We start from the raw sequence: 19976 nt of genomic DNA, 5'->3' as shown, positions 1-19976 counted from the left end.
TTCTGGGCAAAACATTGGATTAATTATGAGGTTGTCCTGAATATTCCAGCAACAGCAATAGTTGATGCTGCACACCTGTATAAATGTTTTTTTAGCATTGTGCAGGAACAATACTTATTCTGTTACTATTAGCATATTTATGTTCCTAAACAGAAAATCAGAATGCACCTACACGCAGCATATCACTCTTGCAGATTAGGCAGTGAATATCAAAATACCCAGCAGGAGCATTTGTAGGCCATATGTTACATGTGTTCTTTGACGACCCCAATGTTTAATATATACTTCACAATTGAAGCGAGGAGAAAAAATGTCCATAGAAATTGGAATCTTAATGGGGCTCCTCAATTTGGAATATGCTGTCATGCCCCTTCCCATTTTCATGGCCTGTGGTGTCTCAATGGTAGCCAGGAGAGTACGAGAGTGAAACATGAACTAGTCTGCTGTGGCGGTAGCGGCTTCCCTCTAACCCACATTTATTACATCTAAAAATACAAAGTGGTTTTCTAAAAAGAGCCGGGTTCCTGTTTTGTCCAACCACGTCAGGTGAATTTGCAACACGATGGGTCATGACTCATTGACAGAAAGGTTTTCCTTAAAATTTTTAAACTCTAACTGATCCCCCTCAGTTTATAATGGCTGAACTCTGTGCCTTCAACTTTTCCCATCTATGTACTGTCCACAATATCCATGCATATGTCATGTTCTAACAGTAATGCAAATCAACAGATGGTCACTTGAGGTCAGGTTCCATGGTGGTGTTGGTTTAGCTGGTATTTTGAAGGAAAACATTGGAGAAAAAGGAACTGCAGTGATTTATTCTACAATCATACCATTCATTGTCCTTTTTAACTCTGAGTTTGGGCTCCCCTGTTGTTTACATGAAGCTAACTGCCATTAAGTTCAATGTCTTCAGAGTTATGGTGCTGCTCTGACCTGGCCTTGCACAGCCCATGGTAGACCAGCAGTAGTGTCTTCAGCTTCTGTTCTTGTGTGCTTCAGCTCTGGTTCGCTGCCAGGAGGCCCAGTTATGTCACCCATTAAATGTCTTGACATCTTTTTCAAATTGGAAACTGGGGGGGCTGTTTTTTTCCCCTTTCTTTCTGCCATGCATCTTTTAAGGAGACATTTAATCTGAAAAAATACAGCCTGGCTATGTCTTTGTTGATATTTATATCCGGCTGTGTTTCTCATTTACATAAAGCCTAGCTAATCAGCTTTCACAACAACAATGAGGTAATGTCTCGGCAGGTCTTTCAGGGAGGCACAATTAAAACATGTCCAATCCTATAAGAGGCAGCCAATCAATAAAGTCTAGGAATGGCAGACTTTTTTATGGATAGTGTTTTGGCAAAGGGTTGCAAGGTTTTATTTGTTTTTCTTAAAGATTGCCCTCTTTTTAATGCACAGGTGGCCTCGTGGTAGTTTAATAGTAGCCTTAATAAACAGTTTTTGTAATAGCCTATATTAGTATATTTTCATAACTCAGTCACCTCCATGTTGTGTGAACATACTGTAAATCACTCAAACAGCATTCAGGCAACTGTTGACTGTACATTGAATTCAATTTCCAATTTTAATCTCAGCTGTTTTTCCTGAATGCCTCGGCGATTTATTGAAGTAGTCATCATAGGACTGTCTCAGAGTCTCAGTGACACAGCACACTGACTCTAAGATCATTGAGAGTGTGGTCAACAGGGGAGGGGCATGTTTTGAAGTAAGCAAAGGCCTTTGGACATATTTATTTTTCTCCTGTGAGCCTTTTGACCAAGCTCCCCTCGTCAATCTTGTGCTGTCAAAGAGGGCCAGAGGTGGGAGCTACCATCTCTCTCTCTCGCTCTCTCTCACAGGGGCCACTGTCTGCCTGGGGACCCCAGGGTCAGGCCCTGGATGCTTCTTTTCTAACTGTTGTGAAATCCACACTGTACGTTGAGGGAGAGGTGGTGGGAATTGTTCGACTCCCGCATGCCAATTAGGCAGCAACCTTATTTGTCGCCGCCTTTGTCATGTACACTTGATCCGATAAAATTTATATAAGAGAGTGAATAAATAATAATCACCCAACTCATAGCAACTTCATATCTACTGCTCCACTGCTTCCATCTTTCCTTACTTCTACCGCTTGCTCTTTCTGAAAGATCAGTTGTCAACTCGGAGGATTGACAGTTGAAGGGCGGATTTCACCCTCTACAGAAATCTTTACATGTAGCCTCAGGGAAGGTAGGTGGGGGGTAGAGGCAGCAAGGGGAGCAGAGAGCAAGAAGGAGAATAGAATGACCTCATCAAACCAAGTTTTTACATGTGTTCCTCCATCTGACACGCGTGTGTTTCTGATCTTACCGTTTTTCTGGAAGAGGAGAATGTTTCCTGTTTGAGCAGACTGGCGGGTTCACCAAGGAGTCGGGGGGGTCGGATTGCTCAGCCGACGTCTGGTTCTGTTGAAGCAGATTCCCCACATCTCCATCAAACAGCAGCTCTGTTTTGGCACGGCTCTGAAAACTGACCCTGGTGGTCACTGATGTCTGGGGGTCTGCGGAAGACTTGAGGCTGCAACACTCTTTGCCGCTCCCCTGTTCCTGCCTGATTTCAAAGAGGCAATGGTCGTATCTCATAGCAAGCGCTGCTAGTCTGAAGAAAATGCTTGTTCATAGTGCTTCATGCATCTCATGACAAGAAATGAGTTAAAATTTAATTTTCGAAAAGAAATTCTTGTTGTCTTGTATTGAACCTAAATCTTGAACATTTGCCAACGATACTTGAAAGTTGATACAGCATATTTGTTTATCCTCCCATTTGTTTATATCTGCTTCTCCCCACTGAGGTATATGTTTTAATGGCATGCCAAAGCACACCTGGAGAATGTGCGCACAGATGTGCTGCAGTTCATGTACACTTGTGCTTGTGTTTTCCTTCCTGTCAGAGTCTTTGATTGAACAGAGTAGCAGTGTGTTGAACAGGGTCGTCCCCTGACAAGAGCAGTAAGCAATCTTGTGTTGATGTTCTTCCACCTGAAATGTGATATAGTAGATGGGAGAGTGAGGGTGTGTGTGTATGTGTCTGCCCTGCCTTGTCCAGACTGGTTCCTGTCTTGCTAATAAAAGAGATCTCTTTTTAGTTTTGGATACTGATCTCTCCACACAAGTTTAAAGATCTCATTCACGGTTCACACTGCATTTGCTCCTTAATGTCTCACAGCAGGCCCTCAGTCCCAGGCCGTGATTCATTGAGTGTCAGGTCTGCCTCTGGCTGCAATAAGGGCCCAATCAGACAGGGTCCACACACACAGACACTGCAGACAAAAACATGTTGCGCCAGTGCTTAGATGTGTGCATTTGACACTCTTATTCTCCTTCACATCTTTTCTTTTTATGTAGACTATATGACATGATTACATTAAATCATAGATGTAAAAACATCTTGTGGTATTACATTCCTTTAAAAAAACAAAACAAAACAAAAAAAACCTTTCTGGTTTGCTCCTCTTACATCAACTGACAATCTGGAAGTGTTTCATAGACAGACACGTTTTTGAGATGTAGTGGGGTTTCCTGCTCCATCATATGAAGACAGCAGGGAGGCCCATGAGAGTCTTCCTGCAGAGTTTGAGAGATGCAAGTTTATGCCAAGAATATTCACTTTTAGGGTAGCTGAACTTGTTGTGATTCCAAATGTAGAATCTTAATCACTACCCTATCCCTCCAGTATTCATTCTTTTATTTGTCTTGTTTTCAGTGTTTCCGGGCACTGTGCTGTAAAGGACCCCCACCGCCAAGACCAGAGTATGATGTGGTGTGCATTGGCCTGACAGGTGCTGGAAAGACCAGCCTGCTCTCACGCCTCTGTAGTGAGGGCAGCGACGGAATTGTTCCTACCACAGGTATGTGCACATTACATATGGATCAGTGGGGAAAAAAGGGACATTTTTCACTGTAAAAATGTGTATACCTAAATAGAAGCATGCAGATAGACCTTTACTCCCTTCCCTTCTTGCATGTTTTCCAAGCTTCTGAAGTGCTGTCATGCTTCAAGAACATGTTGTCCTCCGAATTGGAATCACAGATAGATAATGCTATCCAGGTATTACAGCTCTCCAATAGGGGAAGCGTGTCTTCGGTATGTCTACCCAGTAGTCATGCCAGAAACACTCTGCTGTATCTCACCAGCCAATACTCAGCTTCTTTCTTCTAGTCAAGTGGGAGGCTGGTGTTAAGTATGTCCAGAAGAGGAGGCTTTAGGGGTTCGTACATCATTCTGCTGGTAGTCAATGCTCTGCTTTCAATATACGCAATGCAGTCCCTCAAGGACACTGACATTCCTCTTCCCTCCCCTGGCTTTGTCAGCAGTCAGCGTTGAACTGTTGCAGAAGTCCCATTTTAGATTTAGTCATTGTGCACTTTAAAGGTGCAGTGTGTCTAGTGGCATCTAGTGGAACGGACTTGGCAGAAATGGAATATAATATTCATAAGTAAGTAAATAAGTAAAAATAAGAATTGTTGTGTTTTCATCACCTTACAAAGAGCCCTACATATCTACATAGGGAGTGGGTCCTCTTCCACGGAGCCCGCCATGTTGCACCACCATGTTTCTATAGTAGCCCAGAATAGACAAACCAAACACTGGCTCTATAGAGGGCCTTTCACGTTTGTGAAAACTGAAAGGGTGCTCCTTTTGTAATAATATTTATTTATTTATATGTTGACAATTAAAAGGAATTAACTGGACCAAGCTCACACTTACCATTTAGCAAGAGGCAAAGCAGAATAAATGAGGTCCTGTAACTGATGAGGGTGGGTGAGGTTCTCTTCTATTGGTCTCCATGAGACCTGAGCATTGGACTCAAGCCATGTTAACACAGGGCGTAACATATACGACCAGAAATACAATTTAAAATTCGGGACAGCCAAGCCACCATCGCTTTTACTTCTGTGCAATGTGGACAACTTAGTACATGGCCGTTTACCACCCCACACAAACTTAGAAATTACTTTGTTTAATTAGTCCCAATAGTCATTTGGGGGAAGGAGGGGTATCATTATTGGAAAAGAAGTTTACTCTGGGGAGAATGTCCATTTTGATTATGGGGACTCGAGCTGACAAAGAGTTAGGTATGTTTGTCCATCTATCCAAGTCTTCCTCTACTTGTCTTAGAATGTTTTGGAAGTTCTTCCTGGAAATAGATTGTAAAGAGGGGTTGATATTAACGTCTAGATACTTGAAAGATTTAACCACTGGAATATGAGATGGGCATGTAGATGGGTTTAAGGACAGATTAAGAAGCATTAGTTGGGACTTGGACCAATTGATCTTATATCCAGAGAGAGAACTAAATTGGGCAAAGACATCCAAAATGTGAGGAATTGAAAAAGGGGCATTATTGACATGAAGTAGTATATCATCTGCAAATAAGGACAGAGAATGGTGTGTATTGCAAAAAGTGATAGGTTCAATAAGGGAATGTTGTCTTATAATTTGGGCTAGAGGTTCTAGAGAAAGAGAAAATAACAGAGGAGAGAGAAGACAGCACTGATGGGACCCTCTAGAGATGAAGACCGGGGTAGATAAGACGTTGTTGGCTGTCACCATGGCTGAAGGATTTGTATAAAGTACCTTAACCAGCTTAATGAAGCCCTAGCCAAGGCCAAACTTCTCAAGCACCTCCCATAGGTATTGCCACTCAAGCCGATCAAAGGCTTTTTCTGCATCGAGTGACAATACAGCATAGGGTGTTTTAATATCTATTGAAAAGTGTTATACATGAAGTATTCTGTGAATGTTGTCTCCCGGCCTGGGGCCTTCACATAGAAAATTAGTCCACAGGTTGTTACAGACAACCGAGAAAGTCGGGGAAAGCCACATTTTTTATGTTAAATTACTACTCGTTCACTAACTGGCAATAAATGATTAATACATGGAAATTGCTTCACAATTCTGTCTCAGCAAGCTCAGCTCTGAGTGTATTGCATCAATGGTTAACGTGAATAACAAACTGTGGCTCAGTGCTCTGGTTGGATCCACATGCAAAACCGGGGCTAACATTAGCTGGGAGGCTAGCAGAAGCTAGCTGGCTGTACTTCCCTCCAGCCATGCTGCAGCTAACGCTCCGCTAACCTCTCAGCTAACGTTAGCCCCGGCTCTCCATGTGGATCCAACCAGAGCACTGAGCCCTGGTTTGTTATTCAGGTTAAAGTGGGAAGAAGCAGCTGGTCTGACGGGCAGCTTGAGTGAAGTGAAGCCTGTGGAGGAAGCACCGGGACTGTCAGGGAGAAACAGTCACCCCTGGGACACACTGGATGCGTGAGCAGCGCGTGTGCGTCGCGGAACCTCTTTCTTTTCATTTCGGCGCCCATGTTAACAAGTTAGAGCAGCCACATTGCCCGCGTGAGACGCGTGTGTCACGTGAGGCTGCTGCGTCGCTTCATCTAGAGATTCGAGGTCTCGCCTATTTTCTCCGTGTGACGCGTGCGGTTCTCAGCAGAAATAGACAGGGAAAACGAGAAAGATAGTGCTGCCAGTGGCAGAAGCGCTGCAGCAGACACGCATCGAGTGTGGACGCTGCAAGCGTGAGAGACGCAGCAGTTCAGCAATGCACACGCACTGCTGAGGTTCATGCATCCAGTGTGTCCCAGGCGTCAGTTGAGGTGCTGCTAAGTTCGGCTGCACAGATAGGAAACACCTCGGCTGACAGGATGTACCACTCTGTTTGGGGAAAAAAAAATCTTTTTGGTTTATAATGGCAATTGGCAACCAGCGTATTAGGTGCATTACCACCACCTTCTGCTCCGGAGTGTGGACCAGAGATTAAATCCTACACATTAATCCTGTCTGTCTAATGAACTCAATGAAAACTCTACTGCTCCACCAATTTGGCAGGTTCATTAAAGTTTAAAGGCTTCCTAAATTCTTCCTTCATATATTGTCTTTCTTGATCATACTTAGTACAATCTGTGTTGGCATGCATAATAGTCTCCTCAGCCATCTGGAAAAAAATATGTGCATATGTCGGCATCTGCAATCGGCCATAGTTGGAAACATCGGCATATCGAATATCGGCAAAAAATCCAATATCATGCATCCCTATCTTACACCTGTTGTCAGTACTGGTCTTCTCTGTGGTGTCCATATGCTTAGAAAGAATGGAAGTGTATGATTGTTGTAAAGACACATCCTTTGTGCAGATAGAGATGTTGTGATGCATTTTGTCAAGTGTATCATTCAATTCTGTGAACTTGGATTCCATACACTGACGCTGTTCGGCCATGGTTAGCTTGATCGTACTTAATACTTTATCCTCCATACCACTGTTGGATTTGCTTGATGTTTAACTCAAATTAGTGTTGGTTTGCTTGGATGCCACAGTTGTTTGTTTTCTCTGACTGCATTATTGAATGTTCGTGTTCAGAAAAATGTTGAACTAATATGTTTAATTAGATGATTTGGGAAAGATGGGGCAAGAGCAACAGAGCTATGCAGCCATCTTGTCTTCAGGTCACGTGTCTTCTCTTCTCTGAAATTAGATTTAGCTGTCAGCACTGTCTCTATCTGCCAAATCTACAGAAAAGATCATTACGAACAATGAAGGGGAAGTGTCCTGTGGTTTCTCTCACTTCTTACTCCATGATTTTGGAATGTTATAATGCGCTTAAAAGCCACATTTAGCAGTTCATTCAAATGTTTAGAAAATCATAATCGGTTTTCTCTCCTATCTCTCCTCCTGTTTGTGAATGTTACCAAGAAAGAAATTCCCACCAAGACAATTTAGCATAATTTGAACAACATTAAATGTCTTTTGTCAGTGGGTTTCTTTATTATTTCCCACTGTATGCAACCACAGAAACAAACCACATAATACATGGTAGCACTTTAGACATTAACTTATTCTCCACCAGCTCCAACATGGAACAAAACACTATTCTGTTTAGCTTTTCTTGTTTTTCTGTTTTGCTAACCCAGACCACACAAAGTGTTCTTTTCTTTCTTTTTTACAACACAAATATGTTGTCAGTGCTCTTTGTGTTCATCAGCTGGTGGTTTGGAAAAGGTTCACTAAATATCCCAGGGAAACTAAATGATAAAGTAGATTTCTTAAGTCCATTTTTTTTGCCATTTTCTCACTATTGAAAGGCAATCCAGCCAACATTCCTTAAAGTTGACTCTCATCACTCCTAACACGTGCTGTCCACACATACACACACAAACTCAGATACACGTAAAAATTTCTTTGTCATTTCACTGATGGACTCTCATTTTTCTCCTCTCAGGTTTCAGCATCAAAGCAGTGCCATTTCCAAATGCCATCTTGAATGTAAAAGAGCTTGGAGGTAAGAAACACATGAGCAGCCTTGGTGTACAAGCTTTAAGAATTTGAATTTTACAATTTCCTCTTTTGCCGGGTGAAACTCACAATGACAATTTGTGGGTGAGTCTGTGTTTGTTGAAATAGAGTGGTCTAGCAATGACGTTTTCTTGTGGGTCAAACCAGATATTTGCAGGTTCATTGGCTGCAGCCTCAAGATAATTTAATTGGTTTTCTACATGTGGTTTTACACTGGAAAACTGCATCAAAGGCACTACGGTTGAGGGAAAAAAAAGCAATAACCACTCTTTGAATATACAGTGAAGTATTTATTTGAAAACAGTCGCAAGTACTAGGGTATTGATGTGCCATTTCTTTGCAATTTCTATTCTTTATTCGGACATATGTCATCATATCAAACTTATAACATATAGATTTTAATGGTTTATTTTATTTGACAAGATAAAAAGAAAAATCTCTATTGAGCACAATCAATTAATGTATGCTAACTTTTTAATAATTTTTAGCAGAGGCCTTGTGGCTTAAAAAAGGTAACTTAACTCCAGGTTTTAGGACTCAAAACTTGATCACTGATATGGCCAGTTCCATGGTAACATAGGCTTATTCTCTCTAATGAATAACACTTAAACAATACAAGCTTTAAAAACATTATTTGAGATTTTTCTCCTGCAGTTGTTCAGTGTTTAGTACTAGTTACTAATAGTCAATACTGATTTTCATGGGTTTATAACCATAAAATTCTCACAGTATCTTCTTTCTTTAAGTATGTGCATGGGTTGTTTTGGTAACATCACAAATCTGAATGTGCAGATTTGCCTTTTTAAAAACATGTCAGTTTGTTTCCCCTTTTACATGATAACACCTGTTTTATATCTCATTTAATCTCATCTCTCAATATTAACTGCTTACACAAAACAGTGTAAGCAAAGGATGCAAAAGCATGTTTGTTTTTACCTCCAGTAGCATCACACCTTTCGGTCATGGACTGACATTTGTGTACAGACGTCAGACCTGTTAATGTTTTTTAAAGTGGCTGTACAGTCTGCACACTGTTATTCCTGGAAATGTTCAGCACTCGAGGAAGCCGTTTAATAAGCACAGATGAGGGATCTTGAGGTGGAGATACATAAACATAACAAATGCAATGGGAGGCCTCCAGTCCTTAAAGGGAGCCTTAAGAGAGGGATAAATCAGTGCTATCCCTCCTCCTGCAAGCAACTCAGTGGCACAAGAAAATGTATTGTTTTGTTGAGAGTTAAAATAATTTATGTTTTCTGCACACTAGGCACTTGACAGGTGCAGTGCATATTTTGAAGGCTCACCCAACCTAGCCTCCTGAAAAGATGAAAAACATACACGCACAGACACACACACTAACACACACACAAAGAGGCACCGGGGGACCACCAACGAGAGTGCTACCAAATTTGGACAGAGCGCATTAGGGGGTTTTCAAAAGAGGTTTTTCTGGATTGGGTCAAAGCCAGTCTGGTGGGACATTATTGTGGTTGGAAAAACACTGGTCCCACGGATGACACGTTTGATTTAGAGAAGTTAGTGTAGGCTGCCACCACAGCAAAGGATGATGAAATCTGTTCTCTTTTTCTCTTTGCCCCCCTGCCTGGACCCTTACTCCCCTGCTAAACAGACACAGAGCAAAAGAATTTGAGCGATTTATGGTGCCATCCGTTATGGATGAGTTGCAGAGGGTAAAAACAAGCACATGATGTTTTGATGCCTCTACTTACTAGTTTTTATTTGGATTGCAGTAGCAGATTTAGTTTGAGGTGAAATGTTGACATGCAACCCTTTTTTGTTTGGCTGAGTGAAGGTGTACTGTTCTTGTTCCAAATGTATATGACGTAAATGTGGAGTCTTGAGAGTTGATGCTCTTGCATAATGTTCCACTGGTCAGTTTTCATAATGAGCCTTTTCCCGATCCTGTTCTTATTAAAGCAGCCCCTTTCTGCTCTGTTTGTGACTTACTCAACACTTCCCATTTTTTAGCATTCATTTTCCCCCCTTTCCCTATGGCTTTAAAACAAGCAAACATGCCTGGTTTAGTTTTATGTTATTTTGCACTGCATCAATGATGCAGAAAAATGATACAAGATGTGACGCACAAACATCAGTATTCCTGACCCCAAAAACTTGTTTTACACAATACCTTTGTGGCTTGTTCTCTTCACTCAGCCTTGACTAAGGCAAGGGGCGAAGCGCTTGTTGAGAAGCGTGAAGCACTTCCCATGTATTTCCTTCCCCTCCCACCGGAAAACCCAGTGAATGTCAATTAAGTATTCTTCCTTTGCACTAAGAAATGTAAAGCAAGTCTTGCATAGGCAGATGAACTTAAATGCAGGAGGTTGAAAAGAACATTTAAGACACAAATGCTGATGCTGAAATTAACTATTTGTTAGTATTTGCAGTTAAAACTAGATGTAATCCTTCCTTACTAAAGTTCTCGCCTTAACTCTTTTTTTATGTAGTTACTCTGTCTTTGCTGTTTGCTTGGCAGGATAAGCCTGATTATTTCTCAACCCATTTCATCTGGGAGACATAAGTGGTTTAAGTTGAACAGGAAGAGGGCACATGGGAGACAAGCGAGTGTTAAGGTCAACACCTTTGGCACGCAGAGAAATCTTGCATACAGCAAAGAGCAGGGAGAGATCGTAACATGGCACTAAGAGTTGGCTTATGAGCCAGGTCTCCTCTGTCATGAAAATGTTGCAAGCTATTAATCCATATAAATAAAGAAGTACCCAGCTGATCCCAAGGATCAGTATCAAGGCTGATCCAGGCATATTTTAAAGGATAAGTATATAAAGCCGATCAAATGTAGATCCTTTCATTACTATACTCTACTAGGGCTGCACAATATATTGTTTCAGCATCGACATTGCAATGTGAGCATGTGCAGTAGTCACATTGCAGGACGCACAATATCAAGTAAGGCAAATTAACTCAAACACATCATGCTACAACTTTTTTGCTGCTTGATCCAAAAGGAAACCTCGCAAGGTTCTCATTTTCCATGACTAATCTAAAAGAAAAGTCTGTCTGGTATTACATAATTTAGTCTGATTTAAGGGTTCTAGGATAAACAGTTTGATCAATTCCCAATGTGCACTGGTGAAGGAGTGCTCTTCATCAATTTATCAAACAGCCAAAGCAGGCCCCACAAGTTGCCTACCACAACCTGAAAATGAGCCTTTTTTGGTTGTTTGATAAACAGATCAAGTGCACCCCTTCACCAGAGCACATAGCAAACTAACCATTAATCAGTTAACCACCGAGAATATTTTTCACCACTTATGCATGTTGGTTTATAGGTTAATTTGCATACTAGGGTTTGTTACTAAACCCGTTACTTCATGTTATTCTCGTTTATTCAGTTGGTGCCAAATTCTGGTACCCTGCGGGACTGAGGATGGGTGCAGCGCCGCAATAAATTTTAAAAAGACACATTTACCAAGTGAAGCGTCTCACATGGAGGCTCCAACACGGACAGGAGCACCAACCCGAGGATACAAAGAGACGTGACAGATCCATTTTACTAACCTGCAGGGTGGCTAGCAGCTAATTAGCATGGCTAGCATTGTTAGCATAGTCATGCACCGCTGTGTGCTGTGTGTAGCCCATAGACTGTATAAAGATAAGGTGAGGTGTAGCTGCAGTGTTTCTGATTTAACAGCACCATGCAGGGCAGGTGACAGGTGTGTTTACAGCGTTTGCCATCGAGAGCTAATGTGACAAAACGCATTGAAAACACTTTGAGGTGAAGAAGGATGAGCTGAAAGTCAAGCTAACCAGGGCAGACAAGCTAACTCTTACCAGCAACTGCTGGACAGCTCTCACAAACGAAAGCTACATACACAACTTTTCTAAAAAATTAACCAGTTAATTACTGGTTAATAGGTGTTAGTCTATTGAAAGCAAAATTAACCGACACGGACACCCCTAATCCAGATTTGTCTGTACTTACATCTTGCCAGCATATAGATAAATCTGTTTGTTGCTTGAGTATGAGAGTTTTACCATCCTCAGCCGAGGCCTGTTTATCTTCCACCACGCAAATTAAGCATACATTTGAACATAGTTAGAAATGATAGATTACATGTAAATAACACAAATGTGAGACACAAGTCCATTCCTAAGTTTATTAAGAAACGTGTTGTTTTTCCCAAATACCTCTTCACCTATTCTCTCTCCACTTGTCAATGGGGCGTCAGAGTTGTGTATGTGAAACCGAAAGTGGAGGAGTCCAAGCTGATTTCTGGAGGGGTGGCAGAGGGCTGAACCAAGTGTGGTAGAAGAAGGAGGGAGGTTTTGTTTTGTTAGAAGAGGATAGACTTTTAAAGTACCCAAATGATGTAAATTATGATTGTTAATTGTATATCTGTACATGAATAACACACTGCATGTATGCAGTATACACTGTGAAATTTCCTGTATTTTTCATATGGCAACATATATATATTTCAGAAAAAGAGATATCGAAATGTCAGATTTTTCCAATATTGTGCAGCCCTAAACTCTTACTGTGTTGTAGGCTGACAGATCATATCAGCTGCTGCTAATTAACATAAATTTTGTGAGTAACTTGATGACAGGCCAAAATTAAAGTGAGCTGTTGTCAGGTTTGTGTGCTCTCTGCAAGCCGATGTCTGTACTTAGAGTGTTTCCATGGTTCCAACAAATCCAACAGAGTGATATGTCGTTTTTCTAGCAGTTCGCATCACGTCAAATTTAGGGGTTCAGTTAAACTTTCATCCATATCATGTCAATTATTTAAGATAATTTTATAGTTTTGAACCTGGATCTTCAGTATTTTTAGATTAAATTAATTTGGAAGGTCATACCTGTTATTTCAATGCGTCTCTGCTGCTATGTAAATATAAGTATCAAATCGGACATGGTGTCAGCAGATACCCAATATTAAAGGACTCGGATTAGGATCAAGAAAAACTAGATTGGGACATCCTGACATGTAAGTGTAGGTGACTTACAACTGTAACTTGAGTTGTTGCTAAGCCTGGTAATACATTTTTAACTCTCCCTGCCTTGAATGCGCCGGGCCAGATTGTCATGAGCGCAAGCTGTCTATTAAACCAGAGGCACAAAGCAGCTTATGTGCAGGAAACCCTGTTGTTTGATGCCTGTAATGATTTAGACCGAGCTATATACGTGTGTCTCACTCATGCATTTGTCACTGAAGTCCCTGCCGTCTTGTTTTCATTTTGTTCTCTTTCTCATCTTCAACTCTGGCTTTTGTCTCTGTTTTCTTCCTTTCCTTTATGTCTCCCATCTCCTCTTCTCTTTACCATTGCTTCCAGATTGTCCTAGTATTCGTCCTATTATTTGTTCTATCTTTGTGTCTCTTTTTGCCTCTCTTTCAATCTTCACTCCCTCTGTCAAGCTCTCCGTACTTATTGATTCGAACACATTGTCTGTCCTTGATAAAGCACACAACCTCACTATCATTACCAGACAGGACTTTTCTGTCTTGTCATTTGATGTGTCTAAGTAACCTAGTTATTGGCAGCTCTCTGCAATGCCCTGATTTCTTAAATATTATGAAAATGAGAAACCTGTTTCCTGTCATCGGAGTAAAGGATTTACAGAAACTTTGTTAATACAGCAGGATTTTTACAAGAGAAACCTGATTTATTGGGCATGTGAAAGGATAACAGGTTTTCTAAATGGGTTCCTACATGTGTGCATGTGCATGACAAAAAATTCAAGCAGAGAAAGTATAATTTTGACAGCAGTGTGGCAGGATGAAAGGACAAAATAATTAAAGCCAAAGTCTGACTGAAGCTGAAACTGAAATAAATATATCTAAATATGTTGTTTTTCACAGCTGAACAGCAGATTATTTGTAAAATTCAGACACATGTGCACACTAAAAGGCAAACTGTGTGGTCTCTTACTAAAGAGTCCTTTGTCAGAGCCGTCGGTCAAATGCTCAGAAAAGGCTGCTGTGCCACATTTTACTAATGCATTTAAAATGTATAATAAAAAATATGGTAGTAAAAAGTCTGGAGAGAAATCTGATGGCTGTTAAACAGTTTTACAATAAGCAGGTTACTGCAGCGTATTGTAATATAAACACTTTCTCTAATCTGAACATGATCTCCCCAATGACCTCGTTTCTTATATGCAAGTAAATGTAATGAGCCCATCTAAACACACATTCAGTTAGTAGCCAGTATCGAAGAAGGGGTTGAAATGATCTTGTGCTCTATCTCTTTAAGTGTGACACTGACACAGCATGGTGATGTCACCTGCATGACACATTGTATTACTTACTCACTTAAAAGCAATTAGAAAGGAATTGAACAAATACCCAGAGAGAATTTAGCATTTTTGCTCCAGCATGAAGAGATGGACATGTTATTCATTTTATCACAGGGTAGCGTCACTGCAGCAAAACTGGGTAGCAACATTGTAACATGACACCTCTTAACACTCATCTGAATAAAGTGTAATTAAGTGTTTTTATTTGGTTGACATTGGGAATTTTGTATCTGGCAATCTTTAGTCTGGCAAGCATTTGCTACTCAGCTGGTGCCAGGTATGGGGATTAGGTGGGAAGGGCACCTCCGGGGACACAGGGAGGAATCTATTAAGTGTGTGTGTATGAGTTTGTGTGAATGTGTGTGTGTATATGTCTGGACGGTGACATGACGTCAAGTCTAGACAGGCCATTTCACAGTGTGCATTCATGCCACGCGATGACAGCTGATGAAGAAGTGGTCCTAATAATCACCACTCATTGCTGTTGTTCTTTAGTGTTGTGGCTGTGGTAAAGAGTTGAGGCTTTAGATTGGATGTAGATATTTGCACATGCAGTATTCTTGTTAAAACACAGTCAACAACAGGCTTTCCTATTCTTTGCTCTATTCACAATGCACTAGAAATCAGACTATTTATAGAAAGATGTTCGCTTAAATGTGTCAATTTAAAGATGAATGTGCTTTTGTTTGTAGATGAGAATGTGTGTGTACATACAGATATGACAAAACGGATGAACTTACACCTGTGATGCACCTGAGGTAATGTGATTGAATTTAACCATTGTGTAAATTTGGACTCACGTTTGGGTTAATTACTGTGTCATATCTTGGAAGATGCAAGAACATCACAGAACACTCACAGGACCAGTTGTCTATGACCACCAACAGCCATAGGAGATATGTGAGCACGTCTCAAAACCAAAACCACATCGTAGTCATCACAGACTCAATGTGGTTCTTATTACTATCAAGTGGGACCACAGTGTGTGTTACTGAGTAAGGCAGGGAAGCTTTTCCTTTGCATAGGAAAAGACCCAACCAAAACTGAAATAATTTGTAAATTGTCATTCGGGTTTAAATATGGTGCTGGCAGTCACATACTGTTCTGATTTTGGAGTTCTGAGGACAGCTGTGTAACTGATCTCTATTGAGGCCTTGTTCAAGGATATTTCCCTGTTTGATGTTTGGGATTTTTGATACTGGGTGAATGGTCCATCACAGATACTATAAGGGACAAACCATTAATACCTTTACAGTGCAATAGCCAAACCAACTTTTGAAGTTAAGATTTCTAAAAAAAACCCTTCAAGGACAGCAAGCAGTCTATTTTGACATTTTAATTGCAAAGTGTGAGGACAAGTGTCCAAGGACAATAAGGACGTATCCATGTGGACTTGATATTTTTGTGCATATCGGCACAGCAGGCTATATGTGCAAAAGGGCTGGGTAAAGTGGAATATTAATAGCACAAGTGTGGTGATGAATCACACGCTTTCAACCAGTCACAGTACTTGTCTTTAACTATATACAACTCTGCCAATCACAGCAGCACATGATGAAAACGGACAAAAATACCACTTCTATATCACAAAAAGGCACCACATTTCTGGAAACTACAGTTCTCAATTATATGCATAAATGAGAGGAATGAATGTGTTTCAGGCTAGACCTCACACAGGAACTGTTTACTTCAAAACAGACACTGCTGAGACTGCAGGTTATAGGAGTATCAACAGCTGAAGTGTTTTCAACCTCACTCCAGCCCCAGCTCATTCCTCAATGAAGTAAGCAAACTTTACTAGAGGCCTCCCTCACTAGTCCCAGCTCTCCCTCCCATCACTGTATTGTAGCTGTTTTGTTCAGACAAAAAAAAAAAAAAACACTGTCTGTTTTTTGTTAAGGAGACATCAAAAAGGGTTGCTTTCAGTGTTTCAACTTCCAAGAGTGAAGAAAGACTTGATTAGCAACATGTTGGCATTTATTTCAAGGTGAAAGCTGGCCAGAACTGGCGAGGGATAGGAGGCAGAAATGTATGAGAAAGTGTTGTTCAAGCTTCTTGTGAATCTGAAACCATACCTGCATTCATACCCAACAGCAAACAGAGCAATTATCAACAGTAGCCTAATGGAGGCCAAATGGAAATATAGGGTAGTAGGCTGAAATGTAGACCATTTCATGCTGTTTGAATTTGCTCATGAATTTAGAAACACTAACCAGTAAACACTTGAACTGAAAAAGAATCTGAATTTAAGGAGAAGACTGTCTGTATTTAATTTTTACTGCATAATTGCTTTCTTATGTTTTACTGGCATTTGCCTCTGAGTTTGGTTTATTAACTCATAGCCACACTTTGGTAAATAAAAAGAAGTAACCTGATCAGGGAAACACTGTTGCCACTTGTGTTTGTGTAACCAGTAGATGTCTGTTTTTCTCATTCTCTTCTCTCCCAGCACTACTGACATCATGACTCCCACAGAATCGTAGATCTTACTGTTTTTCATATTTTCACAACTTGTTTTGACCTTCACTTTTTGGAATGACAATAATAATAATGCACTTGGACTTTTCAACAACGCAGTTACAATAAGACATAGTTACAATTTTTGTAAAGAGTGCTTTACAATAAGACAGATAAAACTTAGAACAATAAGAATATAATCAATCAAATGCTATTTTGTAAAGGTGAGTTTTTAAAAGTGATACAACATTTGCTGCCCTGATCTCCTCAAAGTCCAGGAGCCCTGACAGCAAAGACTGTATCAACTTTGTGTTTGAGTTCAGATCTTGGAACAATGAGAAGGGAAGCATCTGAGGATCTCAGGGAGAAAGGGGCACTAAAAGGTCAGACACATTACTTCAGGGCTTTAAAAGTAATCTGTAAGATTTTGTAATCACTTTGATAAGCAACACGCACCCAGTGCAGGAATGCCTGGATCAGTGAAATATGGTCTTGTTTCTTAGTTCCATTTAAAATTACATGTAATGAATGTCAATTGGATTATTGAATTATAGTTTTTTGTCTCAAAATGTTGTCATCAAGTGTCCCTGAGCCCAAACTCCTCGACCCCTGAACAAAATTGAACTTTGTCCAATTAGAGCAGATCAAATACACCACAACAAATACATAGATGTCCAACCCCACTATTCTAGCTTCTGGTGCACTGGCTTCTATTTCATGCATATTTGCATTTAGTGTCTCATTCTTCAGTTTTTTTAAAAGAAAAAAGAAACATAATACTGGAGGTTAAATAAATAAAGCTGCCTTGCATATCGTAGAGTTTGGGCATGCCGTCATTTTAATAACACGTTAACAACTACAACTACAGCTACAGTCCAGTAGTATACATAACATGAATTCAAAAACACAACGCTATCCGGAAGTTTACGGTCGGTGATTTTCTTTTCCGACAACAAAAAAGAATAACACTTAACACATCTACATACATACAATACCTTCATTAAGATTCATGTCTCCTAGAACTCAAACCATGCATAAAAGTTATACATTCATATATAGTATGCAGTGCATTGCATAAGTAATTAAACTCCTTGTTTCTGCCTGTTGTCATCTGCTGCACAGGGCTGAAAAAGTCTCACTTGGCTGAGTGGGAGAGGGAGGGCTGGGTTGGCTGGTGATGTGTTTTTTTTTCTCAGATCATATTTCTCTCCATTTGATTCCAGAGAGAGTTACTCTGACATCACAGACTGACATCACATGTTTTTTCTGTAGTGTAATACTGTCGTAATTGCTGCAATTATAGCGTGGATTAATATTTCCTTAAATAGCGGAAATAAAACACATACAATATTTACATATTTACAACTACAAATAATATGGTCGTTAGTTTTAAATTACACTTAAACACTTTCACAGTGGTATACATTTATTGGTTCAGTGTACTGCTTCTATTTGAATGGATAAATTGTTAAATATGTAAAGAATATGTCACGTCGAGCTAGTTCCAGGACAGCTGTAGTGGACTTTAATATAATAACAAATTAACAATCTCGCACACACACTGGTGTAAAACAGTAAGTAAGTCCTAAGTCTCTCAGTACAGAAGTAAAAAATACCCCATAACTGATGCACCATATTGTATAAATGTTTAACAACGCACACAGGGATTAAATTCATCTTGGAAAAGCAAGAGATACTAATTTCCTGTGCCAAGGGTAGCCTCAGTAGATGATTATGTAATGGAACCACAAGATAATGTTTTATGATATTGCATGCTAACTGGAATTTTTTGCTCTCTTGCCATTACTAACATGATAGCTTCTCTGCGCCTACACATTAAACCAACATCTAAATGTATCAGGTCCAAGACAGTCAAAAGGATGCAGGCAGCTATTCAGGGAAACGCAAGTCGCAAAAGTCCCCCTTCACTACATTTACTGTGCAGAATAATGTAGGCGCAGAGTTTGACACTAGAAGGGTAATTTCACATTCATTTGAAGGAGAAAAATTTCTCTGTGTACCTTTTTAAATCTGAGTTTAACACCTACAAGATGATTTTGTGACATCACAACTAGTTTGGAAGCCTCCAGGTTACGTACACTGAGAATGGACTTTACAGTGAAGGAGATATCTTGTGTCCAGCAGTTTAACCCTTGAAATTAACAATATTTACATATTCATAGATTCTGGATTTCTCAAAAAGGGAGGAGTAGATGTAATGTTTTAATGTTTAATAGAAGTTTTTTTGTGTGTAAAACCATATCATACTATTATTCACAGCAGTAGCTCATAATTCAGTTAGATTGTTGATTTGAATAGTCATTTATTCTTCCACTCTTACAGTCGAAACCCAGATAGTGAATGGAGGCAATAGGTCATCCAACTCATGAGGCAGTACTTAACAGGGTCTGTAAGAGACATGATTTTCACTTAAATGCTGTTTTTACCTCTTGTGTAGTGCTGTTGGCTTTGAGAATCTAAAAGTGGAAAGACATATTTCTTGTAATTACTATCTGCATATGGGGGAGATAAACAAAAGTGTTTAAGGGCAGAAAAGTAGAAAGGAAGAGAGAAAAACGATCAAAGGAATGAGGTCTTACTGGTGCACTTTTTTGATTAATGATATGTGGTAGGATTGCCAGAATTCCTAAGAATCATGATGTCATGTTTGGAAATCCTCCTGTCAGACCAATAGGTGGCAGAAGTTTCCAATGAGATCCAATGAGATGTGACGGACATTCCACCATTTCCAGGCAAAGATGAGAGAAACTTCCTAGTCAATCGCTCAAGTACCACTTTGTCTGATAGCTTTCCACTCCAGTGAGAGGTGTAAGTAGAAAGAGTGGGGGAGGAAAGAAAGAAGGGAGGGAGAGCACAAGGGAAGGGAAGTAAATGTCACTGCGAGAAC

General features: G+C 40.2%; 1 protein-coding gene across 3 annotated transcripts in view; it reads left to right on the top strand.

Moving 5' to 3' along the window:
• The window catches only part of arl15a (ADP-ribosylation factor-like 15a), a 122593-nt gene that overhangs the window by 41204 nt on the left and 61413 nt on the right, over window positions 1–19976 (top strand). For all 3 annotated transcript variants that reach the window (XM_067614922.1, XM_067614906.1, XM_067614915.1), the window contains exons 2-3: window positions 3733–3877; window positions 8259–8318. In XM_067614922.1, the coding sequence (XP_067471023.1) occupies window positions 3733–3877; window positions 8259–8318 (205 nt within the window). The remainder of the gene's footprint in view (window positions 1–3732; window positions 3878–8258; window positions 8319–19976) is intronic.

The sequence above is a fragment of the Thunnus thynnus genome, chromosome 2 (genome assembly GCF_963924715.1).
Source record: "Thunnus thynnus chromosome 2, fThuThy2.1, whole genome shotgun sequence".
In the NCBI taxonomy this organism is placed as follows: domain Eukaryota; kingdom Metazoa; phylum Chordata; class Actinopteri; order Scombriformes; family Scombridae; genus Thunnus; species Thunnus thynnus.
This window is presented reverse-complemented; position numbering and strand designations above follow the sequence as displayed.